The sequence below is a fragment of the Lontra canadensis genome, unplaced genomic scaffold, assembly GCF_010015895.1.
Source record: "Lontra canadensis isolate GAN:19392208 unplaced genomic scaffold, GSC_riverotter_1.0 scaffold2, whole genome shotgun sequence".
Taxonomy (NCBI): Eukaryota; Metazoa; Chordata; class Mammalia; order Carnivora; family Mustelidae; genus Lontra; species Lontra canadensis.
The window spans coordinates 51,493,347-51,510,214 of NW_022630996.1; the positions used below are offsets into that span (position 1 = coordinate 51,493,347).

Sequence of the window (16,868 nt, forward strand, 5' to 3'; positions counted from 1 at the left end):
TAATGTAACTGATTTTATTCTTTCTGAATTGATTATATCCTTTCATAAATCTTCTAGTTAAAAGAACAATCATTTGTTGAAAGGTGAAAGTACATTACACTATCCTGAAAATAAGGTTTTTTAACCATAAATAAAGTCGGAAGTAATTCTGGCACTCCAACAAAATCTTGAATCAACTTGGGCAAAATGCATTTGAAAACAACTCATTAAAAGAGCTCATTAAGAACTCTTAAATATATCTACTACCGAGAATTTTTTTTTAAATAGCTCTTTAGCAAACATATTTCTTTCTCAGAACAAACCTGAAATATATTCATGTATTCAGAAGGAGCAGTAGTAAATGCATAATTAAGGCTGATACCACAGTAAGAAAAATATTTGCTTCAAGGCTGCATGACTCTGGTTAGAAATTCAACATGAGGCTTTTGCCCCTACTCTTCTTGGACCTAAATGTCAGGAGCTATTACGAGTTGGTTAGGTCTACGCATTACCTCACCTGCTAAGACTCATTGCACTGGACCAGTTTTCGCTTAGACATGTGGTATTGGTTGTTCACTGATCTCAATGGCTGGCACTAGAGAAATGAAGAATGTCTGTGAAGCTCTGATCCGTCAGCAACAGATCACCACAAACGCTCCTGGGGTTAGGAACTAGTAAATGAGAAAAAGATAAGAATGCTTGAAGAAACTGAAGAGGTCAGTCAGTGACAGCTCTGTAGAGGGGACCGGGTTTACAGCATTCAGTAAGGGAGGAAATTTACAGGTTCATGTGCGGTCTGCTTTTTGAACCTTTGTCTTAGAAGTTTTTAAGAAATTTAAGATAACAAAATAAAGTGACAATTATTGAACCTTTACTATGTGCAGGGTATTGCTAACTGGTCCACACAAATGTCTAATGTAGCCCTTACTAAAACCTTATAAAACAGGGATTCTTTTTATCCTCATTTTTTAGAGGATGAAACTGAAATTGCCAGGATTTAAATGAGTCAACCAGCTACACACAGCAAGCTTAACCAAGGAGGATTGCAGGCCAAGCCCAAGACTCACCTAGCTCCATAACTTTCGCACTGTGCTACCTAATTTCAGAAAAAGCCATCACAAACTGCTTCCATTCTTCAAATGAAAGATATTTTTATCTCACACTTCAGAAGAGAAAAGTTGGTTATTTTCTTCCTTCTCAATCATAGGCCACTCCTCTCTCTGTGTCTCTTTCTCTGTCTGCTGGGCATTACTAAAAATATATCTCTCAGGAGAATATTAAGAAATATTTCACAGTACTTTCTTAATAAGGAACTTTATAGAATTGAAATTAACTTAAAAATAACACATTGAGAGATACCTCTTCACTTGGTCTAGTCTTATCTCTCTAATAGGGATATTAAAAAGGAAATAACCGACTTGGTCTCCGTTCTCTGGGAAGGAGCCTTTGAAACTTCATGTGCATATGAATCATAAGAGGATTTATTAAAGTGCAGGTTTGTTCAGTAGGTCTGAGGTGTATCCAACATTCCGTAATCCTAACAAGCTCCCAGGAGATGCCGAGCCTGTTGTTCCCGGCTGATCCTTTAAGGAGCAAGGCTTTGGGAATGTACGCTTCTGCTGAGACAAAGGGGATCATATCTGAGACAGACTGGGAGACTGAAAACCGTACAACAGGGAGTTAGATGATTAGGATTTGGAGGGACCCAACATTCAGACAGCCACATTATTTATGAGCAGCTGCTGAATCTGTGTGAGGTTCAGTGTCCCAGGCCTCTGCCCTCCTCGAAACATTTCCATATCACAACCGTGTCTGAGGCCTAGGCTTCTAGATGCTCTCTTACATTGTTGAAATGTCATATGGGCATATAGTGTTAATCAGGAATTCTTGAACCTACAAAAACATATACTTACTTTCACTTGTATTCCTTTGTATTCAGCTAAATTTCTCACCTTTCCCTCAGAGGCATCAAAAGCAAGTAGGATGGCCCCCACTAGTAGAAGAGGATTTCTTCTTCCTCTTTATTATTAGGCATCGGAAACTCACTTTGCTCTCCATTGGAGTCCAGTAGTTTCAGGGCATTGGAAAGCAATGTTATTTTAAAATGTTACTACATATTTCTTGTGGCCTGTGTCTAGAACAGGAGCAGTGAAATGGAATCAAGAGTGCCTTGGCCACTGGGTTGGTTGAGTGTCAGACTTACGGTTTTGGCTCAGGTCATGATCTCAGGGTTCTGGGATTGACAGAGCCCTGCATCCAGCTCCACACTCAGCAGGGAGTCTGCTTGAGGTTCTCTCTCTCCCTCTGCCCTTCCCCGCCCGCTTGTACTTCTGTTTCTCTAAAATAAATAAATATTTAAAAATAAATACAATTTATTTTTAAAAATAAATACAAAATACAAAAAATAATTAGTCAGTTTTCAAAATAACAGAACAGATAAATATACTAATATGTGTTACAGCTCCTAAACACATTATGTTTTATATTATAATTATTTTTATTATTAAGACCCAATGTGAATTTCCAGTTGACAGTTCCCTTTTCCTAAAATCTGCTCCACTAAAGCCTACATTGTTCATTAATTGCTTCAGATTTCTTAATTTAATCTTTCAAACAATTTTGAAACCATTTTTATAATCCTAGCAGTTTAAACTCTTTAAGAGACAATGAAAATGCCAGTAAGACCACAAATTCTCATAGAGCCAAAACTTCTTACTACATTAATTTATTGCTTCACTTATAATAGAAGTCAGCATTAGAGTCTATAGCTCCAGGACTGTTTTAAATCCTATGATGCATTACTATCACATGTATGGAGTACATAGCCAGATACCCTGATAGTAATATTTACTGGCTACTTCTCATGTGTGAGCATACTTTTAACTTCCGTACTTGTCAAATATACAGTGTTATTTACGGAATGTGGATTCCTACTATAAGACTCAGAAGTGACTTTGAATATTTCTCCTCAATTATAGACATGATTGTCTGTAACTTAATACAGTAAATAAAGGGTGATTTTTAAATATGTAATATGGTTCCTGTTCAACATTAATATCCATTTAGCAAGACTTTAGAAATAATATCATTAGACAGAAATGCTGAGTGCATAAACTGCTAAGTTAATTCCATTGGAAGAGACTCAAATCCCTTTTTCTATTTTGCTGATTTTCTAAACAATTGTCCTCTTTTTTAATTTCAAAATTATAATTTTGTGGAGTTTTAGAAATATTAACAAGAACACATTTAAAGGACACAGAATGAATAGAATAAATTGCAATATGCAATTGCATATTAATTTACATTAAGCAAATTATATATAACCTGTATATTATAGAACAAAATATAAATTGCATTGAATAATAAATGAATGACTAATTATATACTTCATATTTTTGTTATGTGTTTTTCTTATTTTAAGTAAGCTATATCTTTATTCTTCTAGTTCCACCATTTAGTTTACATATGGACTACATTTTGGGCCACACGTGGATTCTTCAACAAGTTTTCTGTCATATTTAAAGGACCAGGATGGGGTCCAGGTAAACCAAGACTTGGACTGAGTGAAGAAATCCCAGAGGTAAGTAGAGTTCATATTGGGGATGGTGAAGATTAGTGTCATACTGCCAAGTCTACAGTCAGTCTGTATGTATGTTAACTTCATGCAGATCTGAAAAAAGATGTTCCCTTAGGCAGATACAGTCCTAGGGGCCAATAAGAATGGCGCCTTGTCCCAGGCAGACACTGCCTCTTACTGGAGAGCATGGTTTGGGGGGCAAAGCAGCAGAGACTGGTTGTCAGATCCACTCAAACCTGCAGCAGAGAGACTTTGTGTAATGCAAAAACTGTACAAACACATTCACTTGGTCACAGAATCCTAAAACACTAGAGAGGAGGGAGGCTTAAAGATGATTCAGTGTAGCCTTCATTTTGTTCATGAAAAAACGTAAAAATGGGCAACATCACTAATCATCGGGGAAATGCAAATCTAAACCACAAAGAGATATCACCTTATTCCTGTTAGAATGGCTAAAATAAAAAAGACAAGAAATCACAAGTGCTGGTGAAGATGTGTAGAAAAGGAGTCCCCCACATGCTGTTGGTAGGAATGTAAGTTGGTACAACCAATGAATGAAGGGGCCTAGGAGATACAGACTTCTAGTTATGGAATGAGTACGTCACAGGAATAACAGTCACAGCATAAAGAATATAGCCAAGGATATTGTAATAGTGGTATATCAAGACAGATGGTAATTATACTTGTGAACATAGCATAAGGTATAAATTTGCCAAATCACTAAGTTGTATACCTGAAATTAATGTAATTATACTGAATTTAAAAAAAGAAATGAAGTCTCTAGAATGGAAGGTCTAAAGTCACACCAAGATGATGTGGTTATTAGATTAGACCATAATTTTATCCATTCTGTAGTAGATTAGTAGTAGCATTAAATTCAGACTTCACATTAAAACCCTAAAGTAAGTGAAGTGGAGATTTAAAACCCTGGAAATCCAATAAGAAATTCAGTATTAATCTGGAATTATCATAGAGATGATAAGAAGGAATTTCTTTCTAATCCTTAGGATATATATTGTGATTCCTTATGGTAACTGTCATTAATAGTAACCTAAAAGCAATAGAAAGACTAAACTATTGTTTATGTCAAAGATAATTGTGAGTATAAAAATTAGCCCATATTATAAGGAAATAAAATCAGTTTTTGTATGAATATTGTTGTTTTTCAAAAATCTTGATCTAAATAAGAATGTTCTGTTATCCAGTAATGAAAGCTGCTATGCTGAAATTTTCCAGATGTTTTTAGTTTTGTTTCATAATCAATTTTGTATCAATAAGCTAACCTGATGTATGTGAAAATAATTTCCTTATTTCAGCACAGAAAATTTAGTTAACTATGATCCATTTATTATTTCTTCTATTTTTCAGTAGCCTATCCAAAGTGAGTATTCTGAAGTAATATTTGTGCCTAAATTTGCATTATAAAAGTAGAATTGTGTTTCTGGAAAACTATAGTTTAGGGAAGTTGTTTCCAATAAAGCAGTATTTACTTTTGAGGCATGATTATCTTCATTACTGAACTAATCTTCCATTTTTTCTTTTTCTTTACTTTCATGTATAATCATGGACATATTTATTTCTTCATATTTTCATATTTCATATTTTAATGTTCATTGTAGTTATTTATCATCAGTACATATGGCTGACCCAATTCTTATACTGGTTTATTATAAAGCATACTAAATCAAAATCATAATGGTTATGAAATAAAAAAACAAAAACAAGAAGAGAATGTTAGATTCATTTTGGAGGGGAAAAAAAAGGAATAGTGAAGCTTTTCTTTGCTTTTTACATATCTCCTCTTAGTGTGAATTTCAATGAGGGCAATAAACCAAGAAGCAAGGTAAAGAAAAGCCTTCTTGGGGTGCTTGGATTGCTCAGTGGGTTAAAGCCTCTGCCTTTGGCTCAGGTCATGATCCCAGGGTCCTAGGATTGAGCCCTGCATCGGGCTCTCTACTCAGTGGGGAGACTGCTTCCTCCTCTCTCTCTCTCTCTGCCTGACTCTCTGCATACTTGAGATATCTGTCTGTCAAATAAATAAATAAAATCTTGAAAAAAAAAGGGAGAGAGAGAGAAGAAAATGCTTCTTTCTTGTCTTCCTAGGTCACGGGAGAAGAAGTACCCTTCTCATCGCCGGTGTCTCATCTATTAAGGATCTATGCAGTTGTACAGTTTGCTTTGATGCTAGCATTTTATGAAGAGACCTTTGCAGATAAAGCTGTAAGTGGTATCTGTTTTAAATATCTAGGAAATTTCATGAGAAAATTATGTGTCACTTTGTCTGAAAATGGAAATTAGCTCCCCATATTATAGCTGTGCTCTATCTTATTCTGTAATGTCTGCTTTAATGTTGGCAATATGTCCTGTTTAAAGAGGTAAGTTAATTCTCCTAGACTATTAAAGTTAATGGATTATATCCAAAGTGTTCCTGTGAAGAATATCTATCAAATGTTTTGCTAAAGATCTTGATTTGACTTTGGGGAAGCAAAATAAAAAGTCTTCACTGAGAATTTTTAACCACAAACCAGCCCTCACTCAGGGATGGGTCCAGGATTTATAATAACTGTTGATTTAAAAACCTAAATTAAGAATGTAGTTTAAAGGGTTCTCAGATTAGGTCTCGCGTATCTAATAGAACCCTGTTCAAAACATGCTTGGAGCAATCCCCTTAAACTCAAGCATCAGAGTATTCCCACAGATAAAGTCACAGTGATGATGAACTAAGAGTTGAACAGCACAGAAACACACTGGGAAAAAGCAAGCCATCATGACAAAGCATTGGCAGAAACAATAAACAACAGAATCAAACTCTCAGAAACAACAGATGTTGGAAATTAAAGTAAAGCATAAATTTAGTAAAATTAGTATGTTTGAGGGGGCCAAACATAAAATTAAAAAGAAATTAGAATTATGAAAAATTAAGAAACAAAACTATCAAAATTCATAAGGCATATTTAAAAATCTTCATGTTAAACTTCTAGAACACAAAAATGTAATAACACACCTGAGAAAGTCAATGATTTAAATAGCAGTGTAAAGGCAAATTAAGAGAGAATTAGTGGATTAATAATAGAGTAATCCATTATTTTAAAAAATGACCCACTATATAGTGCTAACACATAATGAGATAAAAACAAAACATGACAAGTTATCTTCAGACATAAAGAATAGTGTGTAAAAGTCCAAAAAAAAAAAAAAGATGCAAGAATCTAAAAAAAATTTGAATGAATACAAATGGGATTAGTGGATAGTGAATTCAACCAAAACAAATGAACTTTTTTTAAAGAATAAATCTGTGCTATTTATAGATAGGTATTCACGAAAACTCCATAATTACAGACATTAATTGATAATATATGCAGAAAAAATATAGCTACCATTGGGTTACTTTAATAATTTAATATATAAACCCTATAGCATCATTTTTAATAATTACATACCATTTTAATAATCCTAGTATAGTAATTCCACTGGAACAATTACAGTTATTCCATAAATCCTGTATAGTGAATTATAAGAAAGCAGTCTACTTGAAATAGAGTACTGAGTGTGTTAGGTAGGACTCACTGGTTGCATGTGAGAGATACTCAACCCAGGATAAGTTTATTAACTCCAATAACTGAAGAGTTTGCGACTATTTCTTCTTCAGGCAGTGCTGATCCAATGAGTCAAATAATGTCATCAGAAACTTTCTCATTTTTCCTCAGCTATGCTTTTCTCAATTCAGATTCTCCAACAGACTTTCAGCTTTCATGGTGGCAAGATGACTACCAGCAACTCTGGTTTTAAATACTGCCAAACAAAGAACCCCAGAAGTGAAGGTTCCAAGTTAAGAGTCTAATGTTCTGGATATCACTGAACCAATCAATGTCATCACTCTATGAATGGGAGAACAGGGTCAGTTCCACAGGATCCTCATGATCGGAGAGGAAGAAAAGAATGGCTTAAAAGAAAATTAATTAGGTGATAGTACATAGAAAAAGGGAAATAGATTTGAGTAAACAAAAATAACAAATTTTAGATATTTATAAATCCTTCTTACTAAAAATATGTGACTTCAACTTGTTTTCAAAAAAAATATTCTTTAAACACTTACAAAATGGGTAGTAACAGGTAAACTTTCCTGCGGGATACACTTACTTAAATTATCTATGGCATGTGTGTCTATTAGATATCTTCTGCTCTAAGAAACAGCATATCCAATTAAGTGTGTTCTTAAATAACTGGAAATTCAGGGGCAACTGGGATTGGTTTGTTTATCAGTTCAAACATGTAAGCTTCCAGAAAGGCTTCTCTATCATTCTCTTGGCTTTCATTGTCATAAAATAATGACAGCAGCTTCAGAGTGCTGTACTCACAAGGCTGTGACCAAAGGCAGCAAGTTCACTTCTTCTATAGAATCTTACAAATTACATTTTATTTAAGAAGGAGGCAAAAAAGGCCCAGAATATTTCCCAGCAAATGTCCTTTCATGTCTCATTATTCAAGATGAATTCACATGTCCACACTCAACCAATAACTATCACCATCTCATGAATTAACCATGAATGAATTATACCAAACATAATTTATACCCTGGGGATAAAGAGTTCACTTCCCCCCTGAACACATTTCTTCCTTATACCTGGATAAAATCAGCATAGTACTAGTACAGAAGAAATGGGGGATATTTCCTGGTTGGGGAGCCAGTAGTATGTGGCACAGTGTGTTCTACTAAATAAAATAGGTTTACAGAAAGTTAAACATTAAAAACATTACTAGATAATATATTAAAGAAAGCCCATTTTAATTTCTAACCTTATTTAAAGATTTTACTGATGGGCATTATTCGTATTTGTGGATTTTGCATTTAAAATTAATAAGCAAACATTGTTACAAGTGGTGACCCCCGTTTTGAAAGATAGACAAGTTCATATGTGCTCTCTGGCCAATTGACAATGTTTTTACAAAAACTATGGTAAAATATTTAATAGACTTTTCTGATTATAATAGAAAACAATGAATTACATCCTAGTTCCCATTTTGTGAAGTGAAAGTGAGAAATAGATTACAGTGTAACCAGAAATTCTTGAGAATAGGATGGTAGGAAACATAGCACCTCATTGTTTGCTCTTTCATATGTGCACTACAATTAATGAAGCCAATTGCATGTTGTGCTGGGTTCATTTGCCTTTAGCTTCAAAATGAGACAAAATTTGAACTTAAGAATTTATTTCAGGAGTGGGGCGCCTACGTGGCTCAGTGGGTTAAGCTTCTGCTTTAGCTCAGGTCATGATCCCAGGGTCCTGGGATGGAGCCCCAAATGGGGCTCTCTGCTCAGCGAGGAGCCTGATTTCCTCTCTCTCTTTGCCTGCCTTTCTGCCTCCTTGTGATCTCTCTCTCTGTCAGATAAATAAATAAAATCTTAAAAAAAAAAAGAATTTATTTCAGGAGCAAAGCTTTCTTAAAACAGCATGAACTAAATCACTCTTTTTTTAAAATTAACATACAAAGTATTACTTGTTTCAAGTATACAGGTCTGTGATTTATCAGTCTTACACAATTCACAGCACTCATCATAGCACATACCCTCCCCAGTGTCCTCACCCAGCCCCCTATCCCCCCCTCCCCCCCCCCCCCCCCCGCCACCCCTAGCAACCCTCGGTTTGTTTCCTGAGATTAAGAGTCTCTTATGATGGTTTGTCTCTCTCTCTCTCTCTCTCTCTCTCTGGTTTTGTCTTGTTTGATTTTTCTCTCCCTTCCCATATGATCCTGTCTTGTTTCTCAAATTCCTCATATCAGTGAGATGAACCAAATCACTCTTAGCAATGCATGTGTAGACACCAAACTACCATAATGGTTAGACTAAAACTCAGGTCTTATATTAGTAACCTATCACTGATGACTTTGTTAAACTACTTTGTTGTCTCAATTTTTTCACCTAAATAATGACCTAAATATGCGTGTATTCATAGAGTTTCCATAGTTGAATGAGACGAGAAGAAAAATTAGTTCATCTATCTAAATATCTAACTCTTGATAGATGGATCAATGTTGAGTACAGTTTGCATTATTGATTTTTTTTAGTTGTACTAAGTAAAATACCGAAATAAATTATTCCAATTCATAGAAACAAAATTAGAAATTTATTCATTTTTGTTTTGAAATAGAAACCCTTAACATTAAGTTCACCAAGAAATTTGGTGGTCTAGGCATGTATGCTTCTTGGGCAAAAATGTAGCTAGACACAGTGTCTATTAAAGGATGCAACTTATAGCAGGATTTCACAAGATGTTTCTGCTGCCATACTAAACAGAAACTCCTATAGATATATTGACAAAGAGAAACACCAAGTGTTGAAATCCTTTTCAAACTGGAATTATAGTTGGAGACAGTTTCATTCCTGACACAAATTAATTTTGAAAGGTGTATTTGCTTGTTTCCCACACATGTTTTTCTTTGCTAAAAACATGCTGTGCAACTAGGAAAAAAGGTTGCTTATTTGTAAGATTCTGTAGTGCCTTTCTAGTCTCAGGGATGTTTAAAAGCATATGAAGACATTAACATCCAACAGCAATATTTTTTTTCCAGATTCACTGTAGCCAGTAATCACATAGAAAAGTTGTGGCTGACTTGTAATTGGGGGCCCTGCTGTGGTCCCACAACCTTTTCTGCTTATGCATAAACCAGAGTAGATAAATACTTACTTGTTTTATGTGTGCCAGTTCTGTATAAATAACTTTGGGAGTCAAAAAAGCAATTTGATGGCCACCACAAAGGTGTAAAAGGCACATTCCTTTCTTACAGAAACTTGAAATGCATACATTTAAATATATAGTGTTTAGTTTAGTGATATGACCCACAGACTTCTATGTTGATTTTGGTTTAGTAATGCTTGGGAAATCAATTCCTTAGCTGTTAGGGTCCAGTTCATGGGGTGATATCATGAATACACGTTTGAAATGAAAATACGGACACACTAGCATGTTTCCAAAGTAAAACTGTCAAGGCAATGCTGTCCTTTTAAATAATAGACACACTCAGAAGGGTTTGAGTATTTCACAGTCTTATAATAGAATGTGTAGTAAAGTTACTACAGATAGTTTCAACACAGATTATTTGATGATATGTTTCAAGTTAATGAGGCATCTGAGAATAATATCCAGTATAAATTTGGAAACAGATTTTTATAGTTTTGAATACCCCTGTATGCTGTATTCTGTAAAATATAATGGGCACTGCAATTTTGTAACTAATGTTTTCATGTTGACGTGTTTTAACAGGCCCTGAAAAAAATCAATATATTGTACTCTCATAACATAGTGTCACTTGCACAAATTAGATCTAGCTTAGGTCTTACCTGAAATCTCTTAAGTCAATATCCAGTGTCTCCTGTTTTTTTTTTTTTTTTCCAGTGCAGTCCATTGAGATTTAAGTTAATTTCCTAAAGTATTTAGGTCGTCACCGAAGTGATGTGAAGAAAGGGAATGTGAGCCAAAACGAGCATCAGTTATAACCAAAAGCCATGAAATAAACGTAGTAAGTGTGTACTGTAGGATATTTTAAAAATCTACTAGTCTATAAGCATAGGTTTCAGGAACTCAGAAAAGTGATTATCATAAGTTCCAATGAAAAATATAATTTTTTAGAAGATTTTATTTATTTGAGAGTGAGAGAGTGAGCACAACTGAGGGGAGAGGCAGAGAGAGAAGGAGAAGAAAACACCCCGCTGAGCAGGGAGCCCAATGGGGGACTTGATCCCAGGACTCTGGGATCATGACCTGAGCGGAAGGTATACACTTAACTAACTGAGTCACCCATGTGCCCTGAAAAAATATAATTTCTATATGCTATATTGAAATATAATTAAGTAGGACATTGCACATTAAAAATATCATTTACATAAATAATGAAATATTAACTGAAATTAAACATATCTTCATGTTTTTAGTATTGTCCCAAACTTTGATCACTGTCAGGCAGCTTCTTTAATAATAATACTAAACACAATCTTAAAATTGCTTATAATTTGAATTAATGTCTCATTTTGATTCATGAAAAATATGTAAAAATTAGATATTTGAACTCAGCTTTGGAGACTCAAAGTCAGAATGCACAGTTCTGAGAAGTTGTATTTTCTCATTAAATCCTATTAAAAGTAATCTCATTAAAAGTAATGTAAACAGTGGCACCTGGATGGCTTAGTTGGTTAAGTGTCCTCTTTTGGCTCAGGTCATGATCTTAGGATCCTGAGATTGAGCCTGGAGTAGGGCTTCCTGCTCAATTGGAAGCCTCCCACTCATGCTCCCTTTTTCTCCCTCAAATAAATAAATAAAATCTTAAAAAAAAAAGTAATCCTCATGAAAAGAAAGTTTGTCTTTTTGAGACTGTCTTTTAACACCTCCTCTTTTCTTCTGTATTTTGAGAAATAACTGAAAGATACACAGCTTATGTTTTCACTTGTTTCACATAGCAAAAGTTGGTGTACAGATTTCAGTGAGATCTTGAAGTGACTACTGATAATTTAGAGTGGGTTCATTGACCCCAAAAATAGTTTTACTGAATATCCAAGAAAGACACAGTGTCAAAATGGATATCTTCCAGCAGCAACTGCTGTTGGACCTCGAGTTCTGAGGTTGTTGTCTCTTGGATTGATCATTGCCCGATATTGAGGCAAGAATCTTCTGTGTTCTCTACCCAGTGCCCAGTGAGCCATGAGGTTATCCAGGCTGGCTGGTGAGAACGTGCACTCTAGCCTGCACTTTGTAAGCTCTCACGTTGCTGTAATCCTTCTCTGGCCTCTGAGAATTTTCTCATATGCATGACCCGATATACTGGACTTCATGGGCACTTTCTGCAGATTTCTGGAATTCTCTCTGTGAAGCACTCTCCTTCTTGGTTTTTTGTCTTGCAAACGGTAGCCTCTTTGGTTTCTGCTAAATCCCAGCTCTATCTCTTCAACTCAGGGAGTCCACCAGGCTCCCTGGGTTCCCTCTGTTCTGTGGCAGGAAACTCTCTCAAGGAAGTAAGCTTGGGCAGTAGTAGAGGTCCTGTCATTTATATTCCATTTTCTGGGAATCACTGACATTTGTTGCCTTGTGCCCTGTGTGTTGAAAACAATTTTTGTCAGATACGTATTTTTTCAAGTGGGGTAGACCAGCTATTGTTTTTCTATCTTGTTGGGAGCACATTCATTTTTTTAATGGAGTGGAATCATAGCTTACGTACAACTGCAAGTTAACTGTTCTTTAAGTATTTGGTTAAAGTTTTCACAATGCAAAATTTTGCTTTTATTTCTTACAATTTTTGTAAAAATGCAGTAATTCATACCAGTTTGATGTTTCTGAGCAATATAGTCGCTATTCTTTTTTGGCCAATATATCTTCTCCTTTGATATATTTAATTCCTTTGCTTCTTATTTGTTTGTTTGGAATTCTAGAAAATGTTCATTCTAATCACATTCCTTTTTATATGCTTCAATAGTAAACACCTAGGGGGTTCTGATAATTAAAAAAAAAGAATATAGTCAATATGGACAGTTTTTAAAAATATTTTTCTTATTTATTTATTAGAGAGAGAGAAAGAATGAGAGAAAGAGCATGAGGGGAGAGAGGCCAGCGGGAGAAGCAGGGAGCCCAATGTGAGACTGGATCCCGGGGCTCCAGGATCATGACCTGAGCTGAAGGCTGTCGCTTAACCAACTGAGCCACCCAGGTGCCCCTGGACAGTTTTTTGTTTTTTTTTTTAAGCATGATCTTATGTCAAGATAGATTTTTGAGATTCATATGTAAAAATTACAGATTACAAGTTGTATTATAGTATCCCCTGGGGTTCTGTTCCTGTGTCTGTCATAATACTGAGAAGAAACTTGAAGCCTTAGGTTTTAACATGACAAATCCAGCAGTTCAAGGCATCTGCAATAGCAGGATGACACAGCGTCTTGGCAGGTGGGACAGTAAAGCCAATCCACTGCCTTCACATCGGAAGTCACTAAGGTTTAAGTATTAGGTGATTTTTGACCTCATTTTAAAGACATTTGGGAAGATAAGCATTTTGACTAAGCATAATGACTTTAGTAGTTCTTCATAGACACCTGTAAGAGAAACTCCTCAAAATCTCTCTTGCTATAATAACAAAATCTAGACATTTCCATTTCTAAGTCCTTTGGGAAAAAACATAGAAAATATCATCAAAGCATTTTCAACAATACATGAAGTTGTTTTTGTTTTTGTTTTTTTTTTAAGATTTATTTATTTATTGAGAGAGAGGGAGAGAGCAAGAGTGCAGGTGGCGATAGGGACAGAGAGAGAGGGAGAGAGAGTTTTAAGCAGATTTGTGCTGAGCATGGAGCCTAACTTGGGCTGGATCTCATGGCCCTGAGATGACAACCCGAGCTGAAACCAAGAGCCAAGTGCTTAACCGATTGTGCCACCCAGGTGCTCCAACATACAGCGTTTTTAAAAAAACAAATTGTTTATATAGACATATATTATCATTTTACGACATTATGTATGGGGCTGACATTTCCCTTTGTGAGATTTTTGAGGTAGGGAAATAGGAAAATTAGTTATGTTGATCAACAGAGTTTCTACAAAATGGTGAAGAGGATGATATCCCATTCAAGAAGAAAAGGCTTCTTTTTTAAAAAAAGAAGAAAAAGGCTTTCTTTTTTATATCTGCGAGCAAAGAAGGACTCCCACGAGCTCATTGATTGTTTAAGCACTTTGCAACGAACATGTAATTCTCGAGTTCATATGTTGTTAGTGTTGCTTCCTGAGGTTTTTGTTTTTTGTTTTTTGTTTTCTTTTTTTCCCATCTACTTAAAAGGAAATTGCACAGAGCTGGAGTTCTTCAGGCATCCAAATTTGGATAGTGAATCCTGCACTAGGGAACTTATGGAAATAAGGGCAACTGAACTGCTGATTCGAAAGATCATTTTTTATTTTTATTTTTATTTTTTTTAAGATTTTATTTATTTGACAGATCACAAGTAGGCAGAGAAGCAGGCAGAGAGAGAGAGAGAGGAGGAAGCTGACTCCCTGCTGTGTAGAGAGCCCAATGCAGCCCGTTCTTTAAGGAATTAAATATTAAAAGGTTTAATATTTAACACATTTAACATTTTGAAACATTTGGTATGTGAATATTAAATTATGTTAAATCATTAACTTGCTTAATAGAATTTATTTTTAATTTTAAAGAACTAAATATTGTTGATAGTAAATTAAATATTTATGTTATATTAAATTATTGATAAGCCAATTAATATAAATTATTAATATTAAGGGCATGGGTATTTAAACACAGATATAAAATATTCATTCAATTGATTGATCTTTAAACAAAAACATATTGAGTACTAACTATGCACCAGACGATGTTCTAGATGTTTGAGATGTAACAGTAAATAACAAAATATAACTTCTAACGGGGCTTACATCCTAGTGGGGGACTTAGAGGGAGAGACAGACTGAACAGAAAGAGAGTGCTCAAACAAATGTACAATTGTATAGAAGTGATAAGTGGGTAAATGCATAATTGCACAGAAGTGATGTATGGAGAACAAGATAATAGAATAAGTTTATAGTTAGTTATGGAAAAGTAATGTTTTACATATGACAGACAAGGATGTGCATTTGAATAGTACCTGAATGAAATGAAGGAATGACCCATAAAGATCCCTGGGGAAAGTTGCCCCAATGGAAGGAACAGTAGGTAAAACAGACTTGAATGGGAAAGATGCTTGTCATGTAAAAGGAAGATCAAAATTTGTGATATGAAAGAGAGATTACTAATGGGACAGTATGATAGTGGGGTATGTTATGTATGGGCCAGAGTAAGGACTTCGAGTTTTATTCTAAGTAGAATTTGAAGGTCCTGGAAGATTTAGAACATAATAATGATGTGATATATGATGTACGTCTGAAAAAGAGTCAGCGTTCTGGCTGTGAAACTGTGGGTGGAAGGCCATGATAGGTAGACATGCAATTTTAGAAGTGGAGACATGAGTTAGGAGAGTATATGAGGGCTCAGTGAGTTGGGCCTCTGCCTTTGGCTCAGGTCCTGATCTCAGTGTCCTGGGGTCAAGCCCCGCATTGGGCTCTCTGCTCAGCAGGAAGCCTGCTTCCCGCTCTCTCTCTCTCGGCCTGCCTTGTGAACTCTCTCGGTCTGTCAAATAAATAAAATCTTAAAAAAAAAAATAGAGAGGAGTATTTCAGTTGTAGTGGAGATCATGTTGGGTTGGAACAAGTTCTTTTCTTCACAAAACAGCTGTTTGTAACAAATACCTTTATTTTGGATGTACTTGCAGTAGAGTGCCAACATTTTATTTCTAATGTATTAGAAGTAGACAATGAGAGGAAGAGTCAGGGAGGAGTCACAATTTTGTTTGTTTTGCTTGTTTTTTGTTGGTTTTTTTTTTTTTCGGGATTTTTTTTGCCCCAGTAACTAAAAAAGTAGATGTGCCATTCTAAGAAGAAGAAACCTGAAAATGTGTAGTGTGGAGGAAGGAAATAAATAGTTTTAGATGTGTGGTAAGTTTCAAATGCCTTTTAGCTAGTAGAGGCATTGACTAGGTAGCTAGATAGACATATTAAGTTGGTTTTCACTCTGACTTCAGGAACCAGGAAGCAATTTGCTCAAAGAAGAGTTCCTTTTTCTTTCTTTCTCTCTCTTTCTTTTCTTTTCTTTTCTTTTCTTTTCTTTTCTTTTTTTTTCTTTTCTTTTCTTTTCTTTCTTTTCTTTTTCTTTTCTTTCTTTCCTTCTTTCTTTCCTTATTTCTTTTTCTTTCTTTCTTTCTTTCTTCCTTTTTTTTTGTTATGAGATCATAAAGTCCCTAACCAAAACTCAAAAATATATTTTATCTATCTCTGAATTTCCAGTGATATTGGAAAGAGTTAATGGACCCCTTATTTGTGTTTCTTTTTTTAATTGTAATTTATTAAGGTTAACCTAAGTACCATTTGAAGAATCATTATAGCCTGGAAATAGTAACAATGACATTCCTGTTGTAACTGTTGGTTGATTTTGTGCCAAGCACTCTTCTCAGTACCGTATTATAATTGCTGCCAAACTCATTTTATTTCAAATATAGCAAACACGTAAAAGAGCCTTGGAAATGCCAAATAAATTGCCTATGGTTACATGGCTCATAGATTCAGTGCATAATTCCAAATCCTATATTCTTGCAGAACATTCGAAATCGTGCAGTAGTTTTTGAGCACATATCTCTTTCATATGCATTTTCTCCTAAGAAATCGAAATGAAGCAATAGTGGTGAAAGCAGCATTTTTCTTAAAAAACAAAATGTTTCCCTTAAGCAACCGTTAATCTGCTC

General features: G+C 35.1%; 1 protein-coding gene across 1 annotated transcript in view; it reads left to right on the forward strand.

Annotated features, from left to right (window-relative positions):
- Positions 1–16,868, forward strand: part of AGMO (alkylglycerol monooxygenase) — a 209,080-nt gene that overhangs the window by 177,653 nt on the left and 14,559 nt on the right. Inside the window, exons 9-10 of the mRNA XM_032876503.1 lie at positions 3,425–3,559; positions 5,660–5,776. Of these exons, the coding sequence (XP_032732394.1) occupies positions 3,425–3,559; positions 5,660–5,776 (252 nt within the window). The remainder of the gene's footprint in view (positions 1–3,424; positions 3,560–5,659; positions 5,777–16,868) is intronic.